General features: G+C 42.5%; 1 protein-coding gene across 1 annotated transcript in view; it reads left to right on the top strand.

Annotated features, from left to right (window-relative positions):
• Nucleotides 1-26,505, top strand: part of PKD1L1 (polycystin 1 like 1, transient receptor potential channel interacting) — a 197,653-nt gene that overhangs the window by 37,712 nt on the left and 133,436 nt on the right. The window contains exons 7-10 of the mRNA XM_075214369.1: nucleotides 3,080-3,286; nucleotides 3,675-3,856; nucleotides 17,071-17,295; nucleotides 19,977-20,137. Coding sequence (XP_075070470.1) covers nucleotides 3,080-3,286; nucleotides 3,675-3,856; nucleotides 17,071-17,295; nucleotides 19,977-20,137 — 775 coding nt within the window. The remainder of the gene's footprint in view (nucleotides 1-3,079; nucleotides 3,287-3,674; nucleotides 3,857-17,070; nucleotides 17,296-19,976; nucleotides 20,138-26,505) is intronic.

The raw sequence follows: 26,505 nt of genomic DNA, 5'->3' as shown, positions 1-26,505 counted from the left end.
ATTAAGATAACAAATATAGAACAGTAATAAAGATAGGAGATTTAGTGCTAATAAAATATTATTAATCAGACCCTTAGGTGGAGACGGAAAAAAAAGTGTATAATCAACTGTTGAACTGTATTATATACGTGTCCACCAATATATTATTGTCCACAGTTATAGATCGTATTGTATGCTTGTATCAATAAAGATGATACACTATTCAGACTTGTATCTTTATTAGTCTTATCTTGCCATGCATACACTTTATTTCCTGATCTGTACACATAGTTATATTTTTCTCAAATTGAAGTCAGGAGACAAAACATTTTACGAGCAGATTTAATTGGCCACTATGTTCCTGAGAACATCGTGGCTGCGCTTTATTACCGTTTATACAGTAAAAAGTAACACTTAATTTTGCTCGCGTCTCTATGTGGTACGAGCAAAAGTGGGCGGTATTTTCACTAAAAAAATAGCTGCGGCTGTTTCGGGACACTATGCAGGGATTTTTTTAGAATTGAATCTGCCCCTTAGTTTGTCACAGTGGTTAATTTTAATCTTGAAACAAGGGACATATATTCATTTTTATATTCACAATTATGTGTCTCTTATTGTTTCAAACAGTTGCGCAGAACCAAACATGAAATCTCTTTTTATATATATGCAGACATAGTGCAGACATTTGTCCAGAGCCCAGTAGGGGATTCAAGGTGGCAGCATGGCTTATCTCCACTCCCCCTTCAACCCCCTGATCCAGCACCCACCAATGTTTAAGAACGAGACAGCCAGTGGTTTGCTCAGGGAGGGAAAGGACTGTGGAAATTTGACGAAATAGTTAACAGTTCAATACATTATTATATTATGATACAGTACAGTACAGCCAATACCAAAAGATAAATACATACCGCTGCTATCGCTTTGCATGCGCTTCGCTGCGCTTCCACGGGTTCCAGTGGTAAGTATATCTTTAGAATACTGTGGTCAGAGTAGACTGCAGACTGGGAGCGCAGCTATGGATATATATACATTCAGTGTTACAGAGAGAACAATAGAGATGACGTGGCTTGCTTCTATAGGTCCAGACTTCGGGTGGTTCCAGGGTAAACAGGTCATAGGCTAGTTCAAACTAAAGAATCCAAAGGTGGGGGTCATCTCTCCAGGGGATGTTCTCCTTTCTTCCCGCCTGACTCTCCAGTTACAATTAGTCTATTAACATTTTGTGGTCAGTATCATATTAAAGGTTTATTCCCTAACATTAACTAGAGTATGCAATGTGCGATCTCTTCGCCGAATGCACCGGACAGCTGCTGATGTAAAGGGGATGATTATGATATCAGACATGACACATTTCCTTTAACCTGAACCTTAAATAACACTGAGGTGTACATATAATCATAGCATATAAACTAATATTAAACTAAATACTATCTGCTCATAAATTACTGTGTAACGGAACCAATATGAATATGAATTACATAAATAACTAAATGTTGTAATGTGAGTGTGTACGTGCGTATTTTACCGTGCGATCGCAATATGCCACGTGTAGCAATCGACCAATAAGACAATATCAACCAATATACTTTCGTTCATCCAATTATACGACTTCGACACTGGATATAAGGAGCCACTCCAGGGAGGGGGGAGAGGGTTCATTCTGTGGATTGATTCCAGGAAGGTGCAAGGTCTGGTGTTGAGTTGCCGTTCTCTACCATAATTCTACATCTGCAGATCCATGGGGATTCAAGTTAGGACAGCCAGATGACTGTAATTCCTTAAGCTATTAGGGTGGTCAGCCAGCCATTTTGCTTTTCGCGGGAATCAGTCTCCTCCCTCCTGTGGGCGCACCAATATACTCAGAACCTGGGGAGTGTCTCCTGATGGAGTGAGGTGATGACAGGTCCCCGGGTGGAGCAACAGCCTTCTTCCCAAGACACAGGGCAGCGATGATCACTGGGTTTGCTGGTAGAGCACAGAAACTCAACACTAGTCAGTCCTGCATCTTCAAATGAATCCTCAGAAAATACACACACACACACACACACACACACACACACACACACACACACACACTTTTTACACTCTGGGTCTCTCATTCTTTAATATTGGTGGTTGCTGGGCCAGGGGGTTGGAATGAAAGTGGAGATGAGTCAGCCTTTCACATTGACTTTACTGCTGTGTCCTTGCCACAATGTCTGGGCCAATCCTGGGGTAGACATTGGGTAATCCTTGGCTTTCCCCACCTCCAGATCTTAGAAAGCACACAGTCCCTACTGAAATGAACCTCTTACACACTTTTGGTATGTGTCAGGGATTCCAGCTTTTCCTCACTTCCTGTCCCTTCCTTCTTACTCCCCCATGTGTCTGCAATAAGCCCTCCCCTTATCCGCCGGGCGAAATTTAAGAACTGGTAATGAAGTGGCAGTCCATGTAACCTTGCGAATTGATGGGCCGGTGGGAAATGTCATAATGGTAGTGTGGCTCGGTCCCATCACAGCACTCTTAACGCATAGGTGATACTGTTATTGACCGACTGACATACAGATATTCAGCGCTCTTAATTTCTCACTGGGGTTATACCTATTCCAATTCTTAAACTTCTCCCCAAGTCATAAATTTTTATGGCACTCACAGCTAAGTAAATGTAATTTTCTTATGAGAAATACCCGACATGCAGCTGCTGCCGGCTCCCACTTCTGGGTCTTTGACATCACTAATGAAGTCAGGGGCGGACCTAGATTTTATTTTTAGGGGAAGGGGGGTGAATTAGAATAATCACGCTCCTCCTTCATTCTGATTCTCTGGCCCCGGTTGGCACCCTCCCCACTCCCTACCCTGTTTTGATCGGTGCCTTGGACACAATTTAAAGATAGGCTTCTGCTGCTAACTGAGCTGGTCCATAACCATATAAGTGCAGAATGTTGCAGTCTTTTACACTTTACCGAGCTGCCATAATACATTATGAAACAACTGCACTACAAGTACCTCTGAGTAAATTATGACAATTATAATAATATAATGTAAATGTATATATGCGTGCACCTTTGGAAAAATATAATTTAATATGCAAAATCAATGTATATTTTACCTTTTATAGATTCGAAGATATGAAGAGCTACATCTTGGAGTGACATTTGAAGCTGCAATATTATGCAATATCTCTGAAGGACTTCAATACCACTGGTCTTTAGTGAAGTCAGATGGCAGTGTTATTCCCTTGCCGGCTCATATTAACAATAAAAAACAAACAATAACATTACCAGCATACTCCCTATATTATGGAAACTATACAGCTCTAGCTCGGGTATGTAGCCATTCATCATCATCATCATCATCATTTATTTATATAGCGCCAACATATTCCGTAGCCCCTTACAATTGGGGACAAACATAGTAAACTAATAAAGAAACTGGGTAAAACAGACAAAGAGGTGAGAAGGCCCTGCTCGCAAGCTTACAGTCCATTGCAGGAGCTTATGTAATGCTGATTCTGTGGCTTGTTTATATGTATGTATGTATTTCTACACAGCAACCCAATAAATTACTTGATGTAGTTTTCAGGTTTACAAACAATAACTATAAAGCACTAACATAAACAACAGTTTTAAAAACGCACAGCAGAAATATTCACCTTATTATGAAATCATTACATTTTACAAACATTTATATTAAATTTATATTTTATCTTTCAGGTTCAAATTGTTGGAAATGTGGTGTACAGTAATTACACTGTGGCATTTAAGGTTCTCCACAGCGATCCAGTGAGTGTGATTGGAGATGGCCATCATTTTTTTATAGACAGAAATACAGTGAAATTTTTTAGGTTGAATGGAACAGCGTCATTTGACCCAGATAATCCCGGAGCTCATTTAAGGTAGTTCACTAAGTTAAATGCATATTAAATAAAAGAAGCAATCATAGTACACTCCCAACAAATTATGCATCTCCACCAAGAACCAGAGTATGAATGATTTAATGTGATTACAAATAGGTTCAGATTCCAAATTTCCACCAAATTTTGGATAATATTGTTGCATGTTATTCACAGCCATAATTTTAACACAAAATAACATGTTTGATCTTAATATAGCTTATTGCTATACAAATCGATTCTAATTTCACATAAGTAGACTGTGGTGGCATATTAGATGATTAAAAGACCTCTATGCTACGTAATACAGTATAAACCTTCTTATGTAAAGGCATTTACACATGAGACAAGTACAATATCAGTACAAAACCAAAACTACAACACAGAACCAATACACACAAAAAAACAACATCTAGAATGAAGGTGGGTAACTGGAATTTATAACGTAAACACATATTTGTCAACATTTCATATTGGAGAATTGGGAAAAATTAGACTATGCCTCAATCAACTAAACCCATAACCCGATTCACGTAAAACACACCACACCAGAATCCACCTACATCATCCTAAAAGGAGAATTGCTTATGATAACATGGTTTCCAGTACATCCTTGGATGTATGCAAATAATGGGTTATTATGTGTTTGTATGTATATATATTTTGATGTATGCTTCCAAACATCCAATAATTTCAAGAGACCAGCATAGTGCTGGTCTCTTGACCTTATTGGATGTTTGGCAGCACTTGAGAAAGGTGGTTGAGGGAAACGGCAGTTTGACATCTTCCTAACATATGCTACCATGGACTACTCTCTATGTTACTAGCACAAGATGAGTATGCTGTTTAGCTGTTTATATGCTGCTTATGATATATTTTTGCATAAAGATTTCTTAATGGACTTTATTCTATTTTTTTTATACCATATGCAATAAACCTTTTTGTAAGGACTGCTGGTCTCCAGGATTTACTTGGATTAAATAAATAAATAAATAAATATAAATATACATAACACACTATGTCCAAAGTATTCGGACGCTTGACCATTACACCAAAAGGGACTGTAATGATATTGTATGTATACTGTAATGTGCGTATTGTCGCTAACCAATAACGATTGTCGAACCTCGATTTGTGTTTCCAACGCACAAAGATTTATTCGCAATAAGTTGAAAAAAAATATGCTCAAGCGATGTAATAGTAAATACAGCCGTTACTTAACGCAGGCGCTCTGGATCCAGTGCAGTCATTCAATCCTGAAGTCTGGGGACAAGAAGTCTGCACTCTGGATCACAAGCTGCTGCTTATATACACAATCAAGTACAGTAATACAATGAAGATGGTATGGCTTGCATCTATTGGTCCGGGTCTTAGGAATGTCCAAGGGGTCGTCAATCATTGGCTGGTTCATCCTAAGGAATCCAAAGGAGGGGGTCATCTCTGCAGGGGGTATGCTCTGCTCTTCCCGCCAGAATTCCTTACTCTTAAGTAGTTCATAATTCCCTATCATTCATAACTTGCGTATGCACTCTGCGATTCCTTCGCAGAGCGCACCAAACAGTAGGATATGTAACAAGGTTCATTATGATACCACTCATGATGTTATTCCTTTAACCCGTTCTGTGTATTTCACTAATATGCATGTAACTCTGATATAACATATAAATACTACTATATTTCGACATAACTGACTATGTGTTGCAACTACCAATAATGTGTACTATTTTATAAGTATGCGTGTTTGTGCAAATGTATGGTAAAAGACCAATTACTGTTGCTGCCACGTGTAGTGGATGCGTACGCCCTTTCACGCCATAGCGTGCCCTTGTACGACATAGCGTACCGTACGCATCTTTTCAGACAAAGACAACCAAGTTTGCTAGACTTTAATTGAAATGACTTTATCCAATTTGCTGACTTCGACAGTTCCACCCTTTGATAGTGTAATAAACTATCACCCAATCACCGTTTCAAGTTCAGGATTATACAATACTTCTTCACAGACCATGATCTCGGTATCTGGTACCACCCTTTCAGTCTCTTTCTCAGTGTTACTCTTATGAGACCGTTTTCCACACTTCAACACAGTAGGAACACATTTGACAACTAAACCAATTGCTAAGATGACACCCAGTATAAGGAGAAGGAGCTTACCTACACTCGCAATCATTTCCTGTACACATTCCCCCAGACCAGAGAACCATTTTGCTGGGTTCAACCATGAGAACCAACCCGCCACCTTTTCCCCGACCTCATATAACGAAGAATTATGGCTCTTTCGAAATTCCCATTTCAGCTGCAAAATTTCATCCATCTTCCGGTCTATAACCTCTTTAGGGTCTTCCGTATTATTAGTAATGTACGTGCAACATTTGACACCGAACTGGGTGGCCAGTGTCACACAGTACCCACCAGTAATAGAGGTGAGATAATTTAGTACCAGTCTATGTTGCACCAACTCCTTCTTGTACGCTTGTAGCTCCCTTCCAGTATACCTGAAAGTGTCATCATACATCTCGGTGATATTATCTATTAATTTAGCTAGGTCTTGGATATACTTAAAGTTTAATGTTCCCCGAGCGGTCCTGGTGAGATCTAGAGCAACCATAACTTGGAAACCAGCAGTTTCACTAATCAATTTTGTAGCTATGGGTTCCTCACCAGGAATCATATTTCTCTTGCCACGGTGTTCATACTGTGTGTGTATGTATGGTGGTGATGTAGTCTTGTGAATATCTACCATTTCTTAATGAGTAATAGTCATGATTTCAGGAACCAGTTTAGCTAAGAAACACAAGCCCTTGGAACTCGGAGTCACCCAGGAATAAGCTTTCCTCCCACAAACAAAATACACATCATCAGGGAGAACATAAGGAACAGTATGCCCATGAATTATATCACACAGAGTTTTGATAAAACTACCCATGCCTAGTGTCTCCATCTGCTCTAGACACGTGTCGGCATTAATGATATTTTCACATTTATCTGTAGAGACTTTTCCAATAGATACCTTCTTATGTTTGGTTATACGCCCTAACTTGTGACTTCCATCAGCATTCCTGCCTAGTAGTGACCTTGTGGGTCTCTCTCTAAAATGAGTGTGGCGAGCCATTGTCTGATCTGATAGGTCAGCCTCCCAATTCTCCAGGCGCTTTGCATGAGATATGTTTAGGCACAGCAAAGATCTGCCTATGGAGAATTGTCGAAGCGTCAGACTAGGGGACCTAGTGTTATTGTACCTCCCTTCTATGGGCCTCCCACCCCTTAATTCGAGTACTTCGGATATGTTTAGCGGGAATGGCACTAGTCCTATGTTATGCTGCCCTTGAGGCACGTGAGAGCACACCCAACACTCAGTTTGGTTTAGCACCTTACCCACCAGGGAGTGATAATCCTCCAAAGGATGTCCGCCTATATTCAGAGTACTGGGGGACTGGCATCGTTGGATGCATCTCTCGTCAACTAGGGAGTTGCAGAACTTGCAGATACAATACTCATCAGACAATAGCCCCTCACACTGCCTCCGAGTTCCTGAGCTAGCAGACCTTTTCATAACCCCTGGACCAAGTTTGATAATGGGCTGCTCAGGATATCCTATTAACTTTTCTTCGGCCTCCATTTCATCCGTATCACTCCCAGAACTCTCCTCCATCCTCCATTCTCCTTCACAAAAATAGACTGTCCTAGAAAAAGTAAAAACAAGGAAAATCCTGGAACAAAAGAAAAACAAAAACCGCCACTCCATCGCTGGAAAGATAGTTCTGAGGCAACGTCTCTGGTTCAGGTGTCTTAACTGCAGGCTTTAGGTCTCCCGGAACAGGCTCACAAGTGACAGCTCTATGTCGTCGGTCTGAGTCTTGTCTTGCACTTTCTCCGGATTATGGACTCTCCTGCAGTGGGTGGAATGGACCCAAGTGTCTCTCTCTGCAACCTTCAGTGATGTAGTACTGGTCAGCAGCACTTGGTACGGGCCTTCCCAACGGTCTGTTAAACAACCTGAACGTAAGAAATTGCGGATCATAACATAGTCTCCAGGTTCAACATCATGACAGTTCGTTTCTGGCATACCAGGTGACAGCATTTTTAGTTTTTGTTGTTGTTGTTTCAGCTGTCTACTCATTCTTATAAGATATTGTACAGTCACTTCATTATTACACTTTAAGTCGTCTTGTGGACTCACGATCAAATGAGGTTGTCGTCCGAACAGTATCTCAAAGGGGGACAGATTAAAAGGAGGTCTAGGAGTGGTTCGAATGCTGTGGAGGACCAACGGCAAAGCCTCAGGCCATGCCAACCCAGTTTCAGCCATTATCTTACCTAGTTTGTTCTTGATAGTACCGTTTACTCTCTCCACCTTACCACTGGCTTGTGGTCGGTAAGGGGTGTGAAGTCTGCTACTGATTCCCATGAGTTTACACATATTTTGGAAGACATCACCAGTAAAATGGGTACCCCTATCACTTTCAATGATTCTAGGGATACCGAACCTACACACAAAGTCTTGTACAATTTTCTTTGCAGTGAACACAGCAGTATTAGTGGCTGCCGGATATGCTTCTACCCAACCGGAAAACACATCAATACACACTAACACATACTTTAGATTCCTGCACGGTGGTAGTTGGATATAGTCAATTTGTATTACCTGAAAAGGTCCGTCTGTAGGAGGGATGTGGGATGGCTCAGTTGGAATAGTTTTCCCAACATTTTTCCTCAAACAAGTAAGACATGACATTGCTTTCTTACCAGCTTGAGAGGAAAATCCGGGAGCACACCAGTATGCTCTCACCAGTTTGCACATACCTTCTTTACCCAGGTGAGTCAGGCCGTGTGCTGCTTCAGCCAGGCTTGGATAGTATGTTCGGGGAGCTACAGGCTTACCTTGTCCATCCCTCCAGAGTCCTGAGGACTCTTGACCACATCCCTTCGCCTTCCAGACCGCCTTCTCCTGCAGGGAACACAAATCTTGCATTTCAATTAATTTCTGCGTGTCTAATGTCTGAAAAACCATCATAGTCTCGGTCGATACAGTCATAGGTTGCCCTGCTGCCCATTTAGCAGCTTCGTCTGCCCTGTTGTTGCCCAATGACACTGGGTCTTCTTCAAAGGTATGGGCTTTGCACTTTATGACGGCTACTGTTCTGGGTAACTGTATCGCTGTCAGAAGTCCTTTTATGTGTTGTGAGTGTGCCACTGGTGTACCTGCTGCTGTCGTAAAGTTTCTAAGACGCCAAAGGGCCCCAAAATCATGCACTACCCCGAAGGCGTACCTAGAGTCAGTATATATGTTGGCTGATTTACCCTCTGCCAATTCACACGCTCTCCTTAGTGCTACTAGTTCCGCCACCTGGGCTGAGTGAGGTGGACCAAGGGGTTCAGCTTCTACCACATCCTGATCGTCTACAACAGCGTAACCAGTACATAGCTCTCCTGTCTCTGTCTGTCTATGGCAACTTCCGTCTGTATAAAACGTAAAATCTACATTTTCTAAGGGGGTGTCACGTATGTCGGGCCTTGCAGTAAAGGTCTGATTCAGGTGTTCCATACAGTCATGCGTGTCAGTATTCTTGCCTAACTCATCATCAACCAGGGTCTCCTCACCTCCCACCCTTTGTGTCTCTTGAGACACATACGGAAGGTATGTAGCTGGATTTAGGGTGCTACATCGTTTGATGGTGATGTTTGAGGGTGCCATCAGGGCTAGTTCCCACTTTGTGAATCTAGCTGAAGAAACATGTCTGGTTTGGGCTGAATTTAACAGAGCTGATACAGCATGGGGTGTATAGATGGTTGAATTATGTCCTAATACTACATCCTCGCTCTTACTTACTAGAAGGGCCGTTGCTGCTACACTTCTGAGACATGTTGGGAGTGACCTTGCCACATTGTCTAATTGTGCACTGTAGTATGCTACCGGTCTGCTAGCGTCACCATGTTTCTGTGTGAGGACACCCGCTGCACAGCCATCAGCTTCTGTACAAAATAGCTCAAAAGGCTTTTCATAATCAGGTATTCCCAATGCAGGTGCTTTTGTCAGACTATCTTTAAGATTAAAGAACGCTTGCTCCGACTCTTCTGTGTGTATGACACGTTCTGGTTTTGAGGAAGAGACTAGCTCCTGCAATGGTAATGCCAGAATAGAAAAACCTGGGATCCAGGACCTACAGTATCCACACATCCCCAAGAAAGTACGAATCTGCTTCTGGCTCTGCGGCAGGGTCATGTGTTGTATGGCCTCAATTCTGTCGGTTGTCAGGTGTCTTAGCCCCTTAGTGAGGCAGTGTCCTAAGTATTTGACCTTAGTCTGACATGGCTGTAATTTATCCTTTGCCACCTTGTGCCCTGTTTGTGAAAGATGAAGCAACAACAATTTAGTATCATGTAAACATGACATAAAAGAATCAGAGCACAACAACAAATCGTCCACATATTGAATTAGAACAGACCCATTGTGGGGTTGAAAGGATTGCAAACAGTCATGTAAGGCTTGGGAGAAAATACTGGGGCTGTCAATGAACCCCTGGGGTAGTCTGGTCCATGTGTATTGTACTCCCCTGTAGGAGAATGCAAAAAGGTATTGGCAGTCAGGGTGAAGAGGGACTGAAAAGAAAGCAGAACATAGATCAATGACAGTAAAATGACTGGCAGACGGTGGAATCTGCATGAGGATGACAGCTGGATTCGGCACTACGGGGAATTGGCTCTCAACAACTTTGTTAATTCCCCTTAAGTCCTGGACTAATCTATAGCCCCTCCCCCCACTCTTCTTCACAGGGAAAATGGGACTATTTGCTGTACTGGCTGTACGAATTAAAATCCCTTGTTGTAACAGCCTCTCAATAACAGGATATACCCCTAGTTCCACCTCCGGTTTTAATGGATACTGTGGGATTTTTGGGGCTATCCTACCACTTTTTAGATTGACCATGACAGGGGCTACGTTTGCCATCAGTCCAGTGTCCTGTCCATCTCTGGTCCATAGGGAACCTGGTATTTCCAGCAACATCCCCTTTACTTGAGATGGACTTTGTTCTATAACAGGAGAGTGTAACATTAACCTTGGAGGGGTGTCCAATATGTCCTGTACCTCATGTGCAACCTTCTCGGGTATATCTAGGAACACACCATCTGAAGTACAGTATATGACACATCCCATTTTACATAACAAGTCTCTCCCTAGCAAGTTAGTAGGAGCCGCTGCAGCCAAGAGAAACGAATGCTTAGTATGCAGAGGCCCGATAGTAACTTCGGCGGGTTTAGTTAGAGGATAATGTAACACTTTTCCCGTCACCCCCATAGCTGGAATAGTTTTGCTGGTCACCTGTAGATTGAAAGGAGAGGTTATCACAGATCGGGCCGCCCCTGTATCTACAAGAAAAGTTTGTTTCCTGCCAGCTATGTCAACTATCATTGTTGGTTCTTCACTCTGACTCTCAGTTAACCTCACTGGCTGTAGACTACAGGTATGACCTGACCCCTAGCGCTGACTAGTGATTTCCCGCGCAGCATTTGCTGCCGTAATATGCGCGGGTAGATGTGAGTCTTCTAGTCTATGTGAATCCTTTCTTGGAGGATATCTATGTGACCCACCCTTATGTGTATTGAGTCTTTCTTTATTACAATCTCTAACGTAATGTCCTTCCTCGTTACAGTTGAAACACCTGATCACTTTAGGTTTCCTGTTATATGGGTTGTATGCTGGTGGTCGTGTATGCACCCCTTCTAGAGCCTATATACAGCGCTGCGGAATCAGTGGCGCTATATAAATAAATGGTGATGATGATGATGATGTATACTTACCGTCATTAACCTATCACTTTTCTCTTCCCTTTTTCTAAAAAGGTTCTTGTCATGCTCCACAGCAGACTCCCTAAGGAAGTCTACCGTGACGCCTCTCCAATTAGGTAATGTGGTTTGTACTCTCGTCTTTAAATTTTCCCTAAGGCCATCCATCAGTACCCCTACAGCTACCTCTCTGTGGTGTGGGTCCTCACTTATGTTGGATATCCCAGTAAATCGTGCAATCGCTGTTATAGCTCTAGCAAAGTAATCTGAGGCAGTTTCACTATCTTTTTGTTTGATGGTGAAAATCTTACTCCAATTTACTACTACTGGAAAACAGATGGCTAAGTGTTTGACAATTTGTTCTATATTCCGTTGGTTAATCTCATCAGTCAGGGTGTCATCTTCCTCCAACAAACAATCTCTAATAAATTTTTGTATGTTAGTATTGGGAGGAAGACACGCCCTCAACACTACCCGCCAATCCTTACTGGTTGGTTCATGAGCATTCCCTAAGTTTTTAACAAATTTTTGACATTTAGCTAACTCTTTTCTAGGATCTGGGAATTCAGTCATAATGGAACGTAATTCTGATCTAGTCCAGGGACAATGCATTGTAACATTTCTTAAAGGAACTACACCATCCTTATCCGGTTTCCCATTGGGAACTGATATTGTGCGGACCGGGAACACACCCTCTGGTACACTAACTTCAGGGGACGCTACAGGATTTACAGGCCCTAGATTTAGAACACTTTCACTCCTAGTGATCACGCTACTCTCACCTATCTCAGCCATTTTCTCATACTTGCGCTGAGCCTCTAGTACATTAACAGCATGGGCAATGGCCGAAATCACAGTGGGTTCATCTTCGTTTTCAGATACACTTGATTGAAACTGATTTAAAACAGGGTACAACTTAGTAATTTTTCTATTTTCAGTTTTAACAACGGCTGTACTTACCCCTCCCGCCACATAAGGTGGCGGGGGCGCGCTTGCGCTGAGTTCGCCACGCTTCTCAATGGTTACATCCGCCTTGCGCGCGCTTTTCGCCACGCCTATTTCCGGTTTGCATTCGCTGCTCTGCCACGTGTTACCTTCCATTTGCCACAATTTTAAACAATCATTATGTCTATTTCTCTTTTTCGTTGACTTGATCAACCATATTTTATCTTTTACAGTATTCAGTACCTCTGCATTAAAACTCCCTATTGTTGGGAAAGGCCTATCACAAGCTTTGGTCATCCCGACCCACGTGTCACAATACACAGTTGCATATGCACCATACTTCTTACACATGAGAAACCTCGCTGAACCAATAGGGCCTTCCTTAGGCAGTGCACTGACCATCTCTAGCGTATGCTTAGCACCCATGTTGAACAATATACCTTCTACCCGGAACACAGACACACCGCAATGCTCTGTTCCTTCCGGCCAAATGTGAAATACAGACACACCGCAATGCTCTGTTCTTTCCACCTAATAATTTCAACTCTGTTGCTATACTCACCGCTAGAGATCTATAATCCTCGGTGAACGTATTTCCTTTAGCCGCGTTCACTCGCTTTTCTCGCCCCTGGCGAGGATCCCTAATACAGAAATATCACTGTGGGCCCCAAGGGCTATCAGCTCCTCGATACCCTGGCTAAACCACAAAATCTGCTGAGTTTATTATCGCTGGGAGCGCAAAGTCGATACAATCAACCTGCCTTTCCAGTATAATTCCTCCTAGCTGCTTCACCAATTCGCACTAACGGTGCGACCGGATCGCACTGCCTACCAATACTAATTATTAGCAAACCTTGCGATCTATTGGTAGCGCTTTGCGAAAACCCAGTTTTCGCATTCGGTATACCTGCCCTGTATACCGTCCTTCAGTTGGGCAATCCGCCTCGTCAGACAGCAACTGAGCACCTCAACAATAAAACAGTGTATCTACGTTACAACATCACACACTATACACCTTTTCTGCGCAGAAAATCAAAAGTTCCCAACAATAGTAATAATGTCTCAGAGGCTTTCACAAGTAATTATACTATGCATGTATAATAACTATCAACACGATTGTTTAACCACGTGGCAAGTTTACCGGAAGTTCGCGTACGCACAGCAGGAAGTACACATACGCTAAACAATGCAATACAGTTAAAACGCACAATGACAGAAAAAAAGAAACAGTTTTCTCTTTTGTCCCTAGGTTCTAGTTAGCGTGCCCTAGATAATGCAAAACGGACATTCGGTTTCGCAACACAGAGTAAAATTCAGGTTTTGAACACCATGCGTTCTTACCCGTTTATGACGCGTCTCCACCCTTTGTTGAGGAACCGAAATCCGTTGGTCTTGCGTATCATCGGCAACGAAACCTCCAAAGCTCACGAGCCCCCAAATTGTAATGTGCGTATTGTCGCTAACCAATAACGATTGTCGAACCTCGATTTGTGTTTCCAACGCACAAAGATTTATTCGCAATAAGTTGAAAAAAAATATGCTCAAGCGATGTAATAGTAAATACAGCCGTTACTTAACGCAGGCGCTCTGGATCCAGTGCAGTCATTCAATCCTGAAGTCTGGGGACAAGAAGTCTGCACTCTGGATCACAAGCTGCTGCTTATATACACAATCAAGTACAGTAATACAATGAAGATGGTATGGCTTGCATCTATTGGTCCGGGTCTCAGGAATGTCCAAGGGGTCGTCAATCATTGGCTGGTTCATCCTAAGGAATCCAAAGGAGGGGGTCATCTCTGCAGGGGGTATGCTCTGCTCTTCCCGCCAGAATTCCTTACTCTTAAGTAGTTCATAATTCCCTATCATTCATAACTTGCGTATGCACTCTGCGATTCCTTCGCAGAGCGCACCAAACAGTAGGATATGTAACAAGGTTCATTATGATACCACTCATGATGTTATTCCTTTAACCCGTTCTGTGTATTTCACTAATATGCATGTAACTCTGATATAACATATAAATACTACTATATTTCGACATAACTGACTATGTGTTGCAACTACCAATAATGTGTACTATTTTATAAGTATGCGTGTTTGTGCAAATGTATGGTAAAAGACCAATTACTGTTGCTGCCACGTGTAGTGGATGCGTACGCCCTTTCACGCCATAGCGTGCCCTTGTACGACATAGCGTACCGTACGCATCTTTTCAGACAAAGACAACCAAGTTTGCTAGACTTTAATTGAAATGACTTTATCCAATTTGCTGACTTCGACAATACTTTTCCCCCTTTTGCAGCGATGACAGCTTCCACTCTTTTTGGAATGCTTTCCAGAACATGTTGGAGTGTTTCTGTGGGAATATATACCCATTCATTCTGTAGAGCATTTATGAGGTCAGGCACGGATGTTGGACGAGAAGGCCCAGCATGCAATCTCCCTTCCACTTCATCCCAAAGGTGTTCGATGGGGTCGAGGTCAAGTCTCTGTGCGTGCCAGTCAAGCTCTTTCACACCAAACTCATCAAACCATGTCTTTATAGTCCTTGCTTTGTGCACTGGGGCACAGTCATGTTGGAATACAAAAGGGCCTTCCCCAAAATGTTGCCACAAATTTGGAAGCATAGCATTGTCCAAAATTAGTTGGTATGCTAAAGCATTAAGATTTCCCTTCACTGGAGTTGAGTTGTCTAGCGCAAACCCTAAAAAACAGCCCCATACCATTATCCCTCCTCCACCAAACTTCACAGTTGGCATAATGCAGTCAGACAGGTAATGGTCTCCTGGCATTGCCAAACACAGAATCGCGCATCCGACTGCCAAACAGAGAAGCGTGATTCGTCAATCTACAGAACACGTTTCCACTGCTCCACAGTCCTGTGTCTGTGTGCTTTATACCACGCTTGGCATTGTTATTGGTGATGTGAGGCTTGCTTGCAGCTGCTCGGCCATGGAAACCTATTCCATTAACCTCTCGTTGCACAGTTTTTGTGCTTACATTAATGCCTGTGGAAGTTCAGAACTCTTCAGCTATGGAATCAGGAGATAGCCTTAGAAGTCGTTGACACTGCTCTGTGATTTTACATGGTCTTCCACTTTGTGGTTGAGTTGCTGTTGTTCCTAAACGCTTACACTTTCTAATAATATCACTTACTTACAGTTGATCGTGGAATATCCAGCAGGGATGAAATTTCACGAACCACCTTATTGCTAAGGTGGCATCCTATCACAGTACAATGCTTGAAGTCATTGAGCTCTTCAGAACAACCCATTTTGTGTCACAAATGTTTGCAAATGAAGACTGCATGGCTAGGTGCTTGATTTTATACACCTCTGGCAACAGGTCTGATTGAAACACTTCAATTCAATAATTAACAAATGTGGCCAAATACCTTTGTCCATATAGTGTATATACATACAAATACACAGTTCATATTCTTGATGGACCACAGATAATTCAAAGAACATCAGCATTTGAATTTCATGTAGCTAGCAGAACATTAGAAAGACAGGTTCGTGCTAGTCAATACATAAGTTCATATTAATACTGAATCAAAATGGAATGCAATCTCAGACCCTGAAAGGTAATCATAATTCCAAATGCTGAAAGGCTGCCGGATACTTACAGCAATGGTCGTGAAATGGACTAGCTGGGATTTTGGGCAAGAAAGAACAAGATATAAAAAGTGATGAAATGACCTTAGAAATTGTCAGGTTTTGGGGGTCAGGCACCTACTAAGGAACTGTTCACTTTCTATCCTTCCCTCAGGTGACAGATTACCTGAAAAGTATAATATATATATTGTTTTTCCTGTTTTATTTCAAATAAATTGGTTAGAATTTATATGTCTGTTTGCCAATGTACTGTCATATTTAATAATGTTCTGTATTTGTTTTACTAAATAATTAACATGTCATTTCATTTTATAATGCTAGATTTTTATAGTTCATTTTTGTTTTGTTTACAATAACCCTGATTAATTTAGGTTGTGATACCATCTAGAGATCAATCAGGGAGCAATTTAAGACTTCCTAAGAGTGTCAATTCTTGAATTGACACTTAGGGCTAGATTTACTAAGCTGCGGGTTTGAAAAAGTGGGGATGTTGCCTATAGCAACCAATCAGATTCTAGCTTTCATTTATTTAGTACCTTCTACAAAATGACAGCTAGAATCTGATTGGTTGCTATAGGCAACATCCCCACTTTTTCAAACCCGCAGCTTAGTAAATCTAGCCCTTAGTAGTAGTAGGATTAGGTGTTTATAATGAATGTGAGATACAGTTTTGGGGAATTTTAGCAATTTTTAGACAGAACAGGTGTTTTTGTTTAAATTAACCCTTTCATGTCCATATGTCAATCATGCCCAAGTGGGTTTTGTTGTGACACCCCTTTACAACATGCCTATTTTAAGGCCAGTCTATATTTATTATGTCTTTAATCTATTATTAGTCTGCTTTAATCAGGTTTTAAATTATTTTTCAAGCTTCCATTGGAATTGTGCTCCAGTGACAACTATACACGAAAATGTATGCTTTGACTCAAATGTGAGTAACCCACTTCAGAGCGGAGATGCAATTGTTTCTTTTCAAACTGCTCTGCTCAATGAGAAATACGATCAGTTTCATTTTACTTTAAGTGTGTCCAGTGGAGATCGCAAATCCTTAAATGCTGAAACGTTTTTGTCCATCAGTCCCAACACAAACCTTAGGTATGTATGCAACTGCTACAAAAATGCAGTGTTTTGATGCCAGTTTGTTTACAGTAGTGGCCATATAATCAAATAGACTGACATTGTTTTCTCAGGATGATTTCATTGAGGAAATATTTTTTGTCTTGTAGATAAAAGTAACAATAAAAATGTTTGTGTTTTTAGTTTGTGTAAGTGGTGATATGGACACTATTTATGTTCCATAGGCAACAGAATGGTTAGGTCCACCTCTGCTGAATATTAAGAAAAAAAATCCTTCCTAGTAAAACAAGAATAAATGCAATTTCAATCATATACTGTACCCCAATTTAGAAGGTTAAAACTCCTATACAACCATAAACACATGATACCATACCAGAGCCGTAACGACGGTGGTGCGGGCGGTGCGACCGCCCTGGGCGCAAGCCCAAGGGGGCGCAGCCGCCCGATACCTGCCTCTGTGCCCAGACAAATCGCGGCTCTAATCCAGTTCCCCTACAAGCAACAATCGATTCCCGGCATCAATATAGCTTCAATACCTGGAATAGCTTGGCGCTTCTGCCCGCAGTGGAACGCATCATTCCACCGAAAGCAGGAAGTTCGGCATTCAAATGCCGAACTTCCTGCTTGTTCCACTGCGGGCAGAAGCACCAAGCTATTCCAGGTATGCTTAAAAGCTGGTTTTGTACAAAGTGGGGTAATGGGCAGAAATCCTACGGGGTGAATGTTGGACTAACGGCTCTTTCCCATTTCTCTGACCACACTGAAGTCATTACAAGCTATATTGGATAAGCCAACTGCCATAACACATTGTTAGCTTCATTATACAGACCCCACTGCGCAGTCAACACATTACACAGATGTGCCCTTTTTCACATTTTTTTTTTTAACTCTGCGCTGTCCTCGTTCCGTTGCTGCATTTCAAAAAAAGTGATTAGCAGCTCCTGCTTTACATGATGCCTGCAAGTTTCCCCTGGCATTATAGCAGCTTCCAGTCCAGTAAACATTTGGCCGGTCAAGTCCTGGAGGTACTTACATTATAAGCAGTACTTGACATATGTGTCTAGAATCTAGGTGCCACTTATCAGTCTGGGAACCACTTTTATTTCAGCTATACCTGGTGGAGTATATCCCACATGTGGTGCCAAACATATAAAGATAAATCATATCTGGCTCCAATTATAACATACTGAGTCATGTCTGGTGTCACATAAATAAAGCTGAAAAAATCTGTAGCCAAGTATACATTTTATACAAGTATACACATTGACATGCAAAGTATTATATGCTAAGCCATATGTGGTGCAAAGTATAATATGCCAATTATAATATGCTTAGCAATATCTGGTGCCAAGCTTGGAAGCCATATGTGGGGCAAAGTATGATGTACTGAAGTTTAACAAAATTGAGCAATATTTAGAAGTATACTATAAAGAGGCATATCAGTGGCAAGTGCAATATGCTTAGCCATATCTGATGACAAGTATAATATTCCACAACTGGTGCTAAGTATACAAAGTACAGACTTATCTAGTACATATAATAACATGCTAAACCCTAATCGGCCAGCCATACAAAGTTGAGCCCTATCTGGTGACAAGCTGAGCATATTTTTGGACTGTTGAAATTGATTCTCTCTGCTTGGTACCAGATAGGACAGGAAGCTGAGCTGCTATAGACCAGAGATTGAACAGCTAATTAGCTGGTACTGTGTAGGAAAACATGTTTTAAAAGCAGGATGAGAGGAGAGAGGGGTAAATGTATTAACCTGCGCCGATATTCGGTGACTTTGCAGGGGAAATTTAAAGCAGCTATGGCTTTAAAGGCAAAACTTGCTTTTAAAGCTATTGCCGCTTTAAATTTCCCCTGCAAAGTCGCTGACAATCGGCGTCTTGCAAAAAGCACAGGTTAATACATTTATCCCTAAGACTATTGGGTTCCACTGAGGCTGAGTGCCCCAGACAATTGCAAAATTTACTTCACCACCCCCACCACACATTAGGTTGGCCACACCCACTTGTCAAATGCCACTCCCACTTAGATGGGGGACGCCGGTGCCCTGTCTCGCCCAGGGCACCAAAATGTCTAGCTACGGCACTGTACCATACAGCCGTATGGGGCCTTTATATCTTAATATAATGATGACCTAGTGTATCCACTCAGAGTGATAGTTATATGATCAGTACCTATAGCTACTATTCTGGTCTGGAATCTGAAAGTCAGGTGGGGGGGATCGATAGTGGTATGTTTTATAAATTAAAGACAAAACGAATGAACAAGTAAAAAGATTACAACTACATGTAAACTTAACTTTCTACCTGCAGTAAATTATTATGGATATATGAAGTAATTGAGTAGTTCCATTGTCTGTAGAAAAGCACTTCTTGTTCTTTTCTATGGTCATCCAATTCTTAGGTGATTTGATATTTTATATTATAGGGTACATTATCATATACAGTACATTAGCAAAGTATAATTGTTATAGGTCCGCCATAATGCCAGTAGTTTGTCTACTCTATACTTTCCCATCCCCGCAAACTAATTGCTTTATTGGATATTCATAATAATATGACAGATCTACATTACTTTTTATTGTATATGTATAGTGAATTCATTTGTTTATTTTAACAACTTTTATGTTGTTTTTGATCATTTTTTTCCCATCATAATCTGACCTATATCATTCTTTATTTTATTTTTAGGTTGATTGAAATTAATTGTATTGACTGTAAAGGGTCTTCTGTTAACTGGAACAAACAATTTTCTATGCATGCCACTTGCTCAGACTGCAATAACACAGAGGCTATATCATATCATTGGAAACTCTACTGGATAAACGCAACTGAGTCCAGCAATCCGGAAGGTAGGACAGATTATGCATGGCATGACATGTGGATTGTGCCACCAGCTTCTATTTGGCTACCACTAGCAGTCAATAAGAAGATGATGGTGCACATCTAATGTCATTGTACGTGAGGTGCTGTCTCTGGTTCTCTTCCCTCCACTTACTAAGAATTCAGGGTGTTCATTGTCCCAACACACAAGTTTTATGCTGTTCTTGGTTAATACTGAAATATAGAGATATTTTCAGTCCCAAATCTTTAAAGCCTAGGACAGACTTTCAAAATTATGAACAATTGGCAGCTACAGTGTCAGCATGTCCTATTTGACAAAAGAAAATGGCACAAAGACCATGTGCTCTGCGATTAAAAGAGCTTCTCCACTATTGGACAACCCTACCAAGCGTATTCTGCCTTCTCTTGTTTAGATTAATATTCTTCAAGTTCAGAATTTCTGCTTGGTCACAGGTGTCTTCCCAGTTATTTTTATTGGGCTTTTTATAAAAGTGATTTCAAAAGTTATTTGTTGTGTAATACCAAATATATCTCCCACATTTTTTCCATCAGATTTTACCACTGTGGTAATGGTGTCCACGGCTCTTCGGTCTTTTGGTTGCAGTAATACCTCCATGCAAATTGATATATATTTTTAAAGTATGTGTATAAAATGTCTAAAATCCCATCTAGAATATTCCAGAAACCAGGAAGAAAAACAATGCTTCTGTCTATTAATAAATATACTACGTATATACTATACATATACATAGTGGGCCTGAGTCATTAAGGAGAGCAAAGCATAAAAAAGGAGTAACCTTGCACCCGGGCAAAACCATGTTGCATTGGAGGGGGAGGTAATTTTAAAATGTGGGGACAGATTTATAGTTGGGATAGAGCATGTCGTAGATCAACTTTAAATTTCAGTCTAAACATAAAGTTATCAAGTATTTGTGTGCTACATTAAAAAACAGACAGTAATTAACTTATAAGCAAAATAATAAACTAATTTGCACCCCTTGCATTGTAAAATGGTTTGTTCCAGAGAACATTTACTCCTTTTTTTTGCCTTACTTTCCTTAATGACTCAGGCCCAGAGAGTTTGCAGGCACTGTGGTTCATTTAGAGGTGAACGCACTTGTGTTCTGAACATATAAAAAAGCATATTTACATGCATATGTTCAGTCAGATGCATTTCAAGATGAAAAGAGCTAATTTTTAATACAAAATAAAATTAAATAGAAATAGTAAAAATAGAAATGCAATTAAATAAATGTGAATAAATCTCTTCAAGTTAATATAATATAGCTACCAATGAAATCAGTTGGTAGGGTCTATACACAATCAGCCAATCAGAAGCAGCTAGAAGAGGTAAGAAAATGTGTATTTTGCACACAAAATTTACATACATCCAACTCTAAGCCTCATTTGGGATATGAAAAAAATCCTATTCAGAAAACCAACCCATATGTATGCATGTATGTATGTATGCATGTATCTATCTATGTGTGTGTATGCACATATTAGAGATGCTCGGGCTCGGTTTTCTGAAAACCGAGCCCACCCAAACCTAGCAGATTCGAGTACCGAGCGGAGTCGGCTCGGTACTTTCACACACCCTTGGAACTGAAAACGAGGCAAAACGTCATTGATGCGTCAGCGGATTTTGCAAGGTTTGGATTCTATAAGTACCGTCCTCCACGTAGATCCAGCGCCATTTCACAGACAGACACAGAAGGGGTAACAGCGTTCTTGGCAGTCTCCAGTGACATTGTACTGAACCATAACTCACACTGAAACAGGAGGGGTGATAGTGTTTTTGTCACTCTCCAATCTCCAGTCACATTGATCTTGTTACTCTCCAGTCAGTGCCGTTGGTCACACAGAAACAGGGATAGCAGTGTGTGACAGGATGGACCGCCTATGCCACCCTGTCTGTTGCTGCTGGGAACCGGCTGGGCTTACTTTGCCACCATTCCCTTTCGTTATCCCAAATGCGCCCTCTTGCCGCAGTAGGAGGGGCTTATAATGCTGCCACCACTGAACTCCTTTATGGCGCTCAGAACCACGTTCCTTCTGGTTAACTGTCACTGCTAGTGTACTCCTGTGCTGGTACACTTGGGCTGGTAACTCTGGACCTCTTACTATGGATCCGGGTTGCTGTAGATGGATCCTCCCTGGCCTATCACACTGACCAGAGCTGCAGGTAGCAGGCAGAGCGGTGGTACTGGAAAAGCTTGGGTCCAAACCTCAGAATCAGCCAGAGAACTGATTAGATTTTAGGGTCTAATCGGCAGGTCACAGGATTACAGTAAAATTGAAGAAGTTGTCAAGCAGGTCTTTGAAGCAGAGTGATGTTTATTGCTCAAGTGTCCTGACAAGGACAGTGCCACTGATTTAAGGTATCAGTGGTCATGTCAGATGGAACATCAGAATGATACATTTCAGTGTACAAGTCAGTACATTTATACCTTTCAGACAGATGCTATTTTTAGCATCAGTATATACTCTATTTACACAAACATAGATTTACATGTATTGCAAAGCCACTAATATTTATACTCAGCTATGAAATTCTGAAAACCCTTGCTGTGATTTCCTGGATCTTATTTCAAAAGGTCTGACTGGCATGAATACTTCAGACAGTCGCCGAATACCCATTCCCACAGAACAACAAAAAACCCCAAAACAAGCTACTTCCCCACATCACAATATAACAAAGGCCTGGTAAACACAGGCTCATTGTATCAGATATATACATGAGAAATAGGAATATCCTATAGCAAGGTTAAACAAGAGACAAATTTCTTCCCCTGGTCTCAGAAATAACGATTTCCTATCTCACAATATCAAAAAATAAGTGCACGTGCAATTACATAAATAAGTGCCCTGCGCTATTTGCTTTAAATAAATTTTTACCAAAAGTTATTTAATAGTGATCCAGTCACACCCCTCCCCCCCCTTGTCCATGTGGCAACCAGGGTGCCATGTCCAAAGATTTGGCTCCCAGTCTGCAGTATCCTAGGGTTGCCGGAGGTGATCCAGAGGTTCTGGCTCTTCTTGCTGAGAAAGTCCATCCGCATTGCTGTGAGCCTTTCCTTGCTTGTGAATTATGTCAAAATCATAAATTTGAAGTGCAAGGCTCCAGCGCAACAAACGGCCATTTTCCCCTGAGGTGTATTTTAGCCACTTTAAAGGATTATGATCAGTCACCACAGTAAAATGTCGTCCATACAAATAAGGTTGTAGTTTTTTCACTGCCCAAACAATGGGCAAACATTCCTTTTCAATTGTGGCATACCCCACCTCCCGGTTTAGCAGTTTTCTGCTCAAATAGGCCACGGGGTGCTCCTGCCCATCAGGCCCCACCTGGCTAACTACTGCTCCCAGTCCATACTGTGATGCTCCATTTTCACAATAAAGTCCTTGTCATAATTAGGCGCCAGCAGTACTGGAGCACGAACCAGGGCTTCCTTTAACCACTGAAATGCCAGCTCACAAGCGGGTGTCCAGTTAACTACTTTGGGGAGTTTCTTCTTAGTGAGATCTGTCAGGGGCTTCGCTACAGTGCTAAAGTTTGAAACAAAATGTCTATAGTAGCCTGAGGTCCCTAAGAAGGCCAGTACTTGATTTTAGGTTGTGGGCCGGGGCCAGTCTCGGATTGCCTCTACCTTAGCTGGTTCCGGCTTAACCCTACCTCCCCCCACACAATGACCCAGCTACTGCGCCTCTGATATCCCCATTTGACACTTGTCTGCTCTGATGGTAAGACCTGCCCACTGAATTTTCCCCAACACTTGCCCTATATGTCTCAGATAGTCCTCCCAGGATTTACTGAAAATGGCAATGTCATCCAAGTATGCCTGAGCAAAGCTTTTACACCCTTCCAGCAGGTAATCAACCACACGCTGGAAGGTGGTGGGCACATTCTTCATCCCAAATGGCATGGACTTAAACTCGAACAGGCCAAATGGGGTGATAAATCCCGCCTGGTCCTGAACTTTAGGGGTCAGCGGTATCTGCCAATACCCCTTGCTCAACTCAAAAGTGGAAATATAGTTTGCTCCAGCTAACTCGTCTAACAAAGCGTCAATTTGGGGCAGGGGATAGGCATCAGATACGGTCACCTCGTTCAACCGGCGGTAGTCTACGCAATACCGCGTTGTTTTGTCCTTCTTGGGAACCAATACAACGAAGGATGCCCATGGACTATGCGATGGCTGGATCACCCCTAGCGCAAGCATTTCTTGTACCTCCTTGTATATAGTTTCCTTGTCCTCTGGTGAGACCCGATAAGTGGGTTGCCTAACTGGCCTATGCTCACCAGTGTCCACATGGTGCATCCCCAAGGAAGTCCGACCGGGCTGCCTACTGAACTGAGTCGCAAAGGGCCACAGCACTGCTTGAAGCTGCTCCCTCTTGTGGGCAATCAACTGCTCATCCCAGTCTACTTCCTCTACACCATCTTCCTTTCTGGCATCCACGAAAAGGTCAGGTAGTGGGTCACTTCCTGGTTCCTCAGTTGGTAAGCAGCAACCCGCTGCTACCAACTCCACACCCTCGTGTTATGCCTTCAACATATCTATGTGGTAGGTCCGCTGGCGCCTACCGTCGCTATCAAATGACACCACATAAGTGATGTCACTCAGGCGTTTTGAGACCGTGTACGGTCCAGCCCAGGCAGCCTGGAGCTTGTTCTGGCGCGCGGGCGTCAGAACAAGGACCTTATGTCCTACTTTAAACACTCTGGCACGCGCGCCCTGATCATACCAAGTCTTCTCTATCGCCTGCGCTTCCGCTAGATTAGCCTGCGCTAGCTCCATGAGATTCTCTAACTGATCTCGGAGCTTCAACACATACTCCACCACAGAGACATCCTGGGTGGGTAGCTCCCCTTCCCAAGACTTCCGGAAGAGGTCAAGAGGCCCACGGACTCTGCGGCCATATAGTAGTTTAAAGGGGGAGAAACCGGTAGACTCCTGCGGCACCTCACGATAAGCAAACAGGAGGTGCGGCAGGTAGTGTTCCCAGCCCCCCCCCTCCGAAGTTACAAATGCCCGTAGCATGTGCTTCAGAGTACCATTGAACCGCTCGCACAGTCCGTTAGTCTGGGCATGGTAGGGGGCAGTACGGATTTGCCGCACTTCACACTTTACCCAGAGACACTGGACCAGTTCACTCATTAACTGTGTCCCTTGACCAGTTAGAATCTCACTAGAGAACCCTACTCTGCTAAATACTCCTAGCAGCGCATCCGCTACCTTTTCCGCAGTTATGGAGGACAGAGCTATAGCCTCTGGATACCGGGTAGCGTAGTCCACCACGGTGAGGATCTATCTCTTCCCCGATCTACTGGGCACAGGCAGGGGACCTACTATGTCTACAGCCACTCGCTGAAAAGGTTCCCCAATTTTTGGCAAGGACCTGAGGGGAGCATGAGCACTGTTGTGCCCAAGAAGCTGACACACATCACAGGACTTACAGTGGGCCGGACGTCATCCGACAGTCCAGGCCAGAAAAAGTTCTGTGTCAGGCGCTTCAGTGTTCGGTCTCTGCCCTGGTGTCCCGCCATAGGGATTTCATGGGCAACTGACATTAGTGGTACCACCAGTTGAACTTGTTCCCAGACTGGTCTATCCCCATCTACCTTCCTAGCTACACGGTACAACAACCCTTTACACCAGCTCACACTCCCTACCTCCCTCGCTGGAAGGCTGGCGCCTCATGCATTCCAGTGAGGGATCAGAGAGCTGCGCTGCCCTGAACTCTTCCCTTCCTCACTATCGTCTAAGTCAGGATATGCTGCAGGGGGGTCTATGCTGGGGTGACTAGGGTCAGTCAAAGTGTGGTCAGTCAAAGGGGTGTCACTGTGGTCATCTGTACTCACCGCTGGAGCTGGCATACTGCTAGGGACAGGAGCATCACCGGGCACCCCCACAAAATCAGGTTGGCAAGAGACAACATCCTCTGCGTTGCTAGGGGACATAGTCTTTCCAGAGGAAAAGGGCTGGCTGTTTCCTGAAGAAATAGCAGATGGGGTCTTTTCCTCTGGGCTGGCTGAAGTGGTGGTTGCAGGTGATGACTGTTGTCTAGCAGCTGTGGTCTTTTCATCTGGGCTGGGCTGTGCAGGTGTAGATCCTGAAGACTGTAGCTCTGTCACTTAGCATCCAGCCAGCTCGCTGCTGTCTTAGTCCGAAAGTGTATGAAAATAATATTGTGACCTGTGAGGTGGTCAAAATTTACTGGAATTGACTGAAAATTAGTGTTATTGAGGTTAATGATAATGTTGGAACAAAAAAAAGAGCAAAATTATGTGATTTTAGCATATTTTAGCAAATTTTTCAAAAGAATACAGATCCAAAACCAAAACATGCAAGGGCGGTTTTGCCTAAACCAA

This window comes from Mixophyes fleayi, chromosome 5 (genome assembly GCF_038048845.1).
Source record: "Mixophyes fleayi isolate aMixFle1 chromosome 5, aMixFle1.hap1, whole genome shotgun sequence".
NCBI classification, from domain to species: domain Eukaryota; kingdom Metazoa; phylum Chordata; class Amphibia; order Anura; family Limnodynastidae; genus Mixophyes; species Mixophyes fleayi.
Note: the sequence above shows the minus strand (reverse complement) of the source record. Positions and strands in the feature narration are given on the sequence as shown.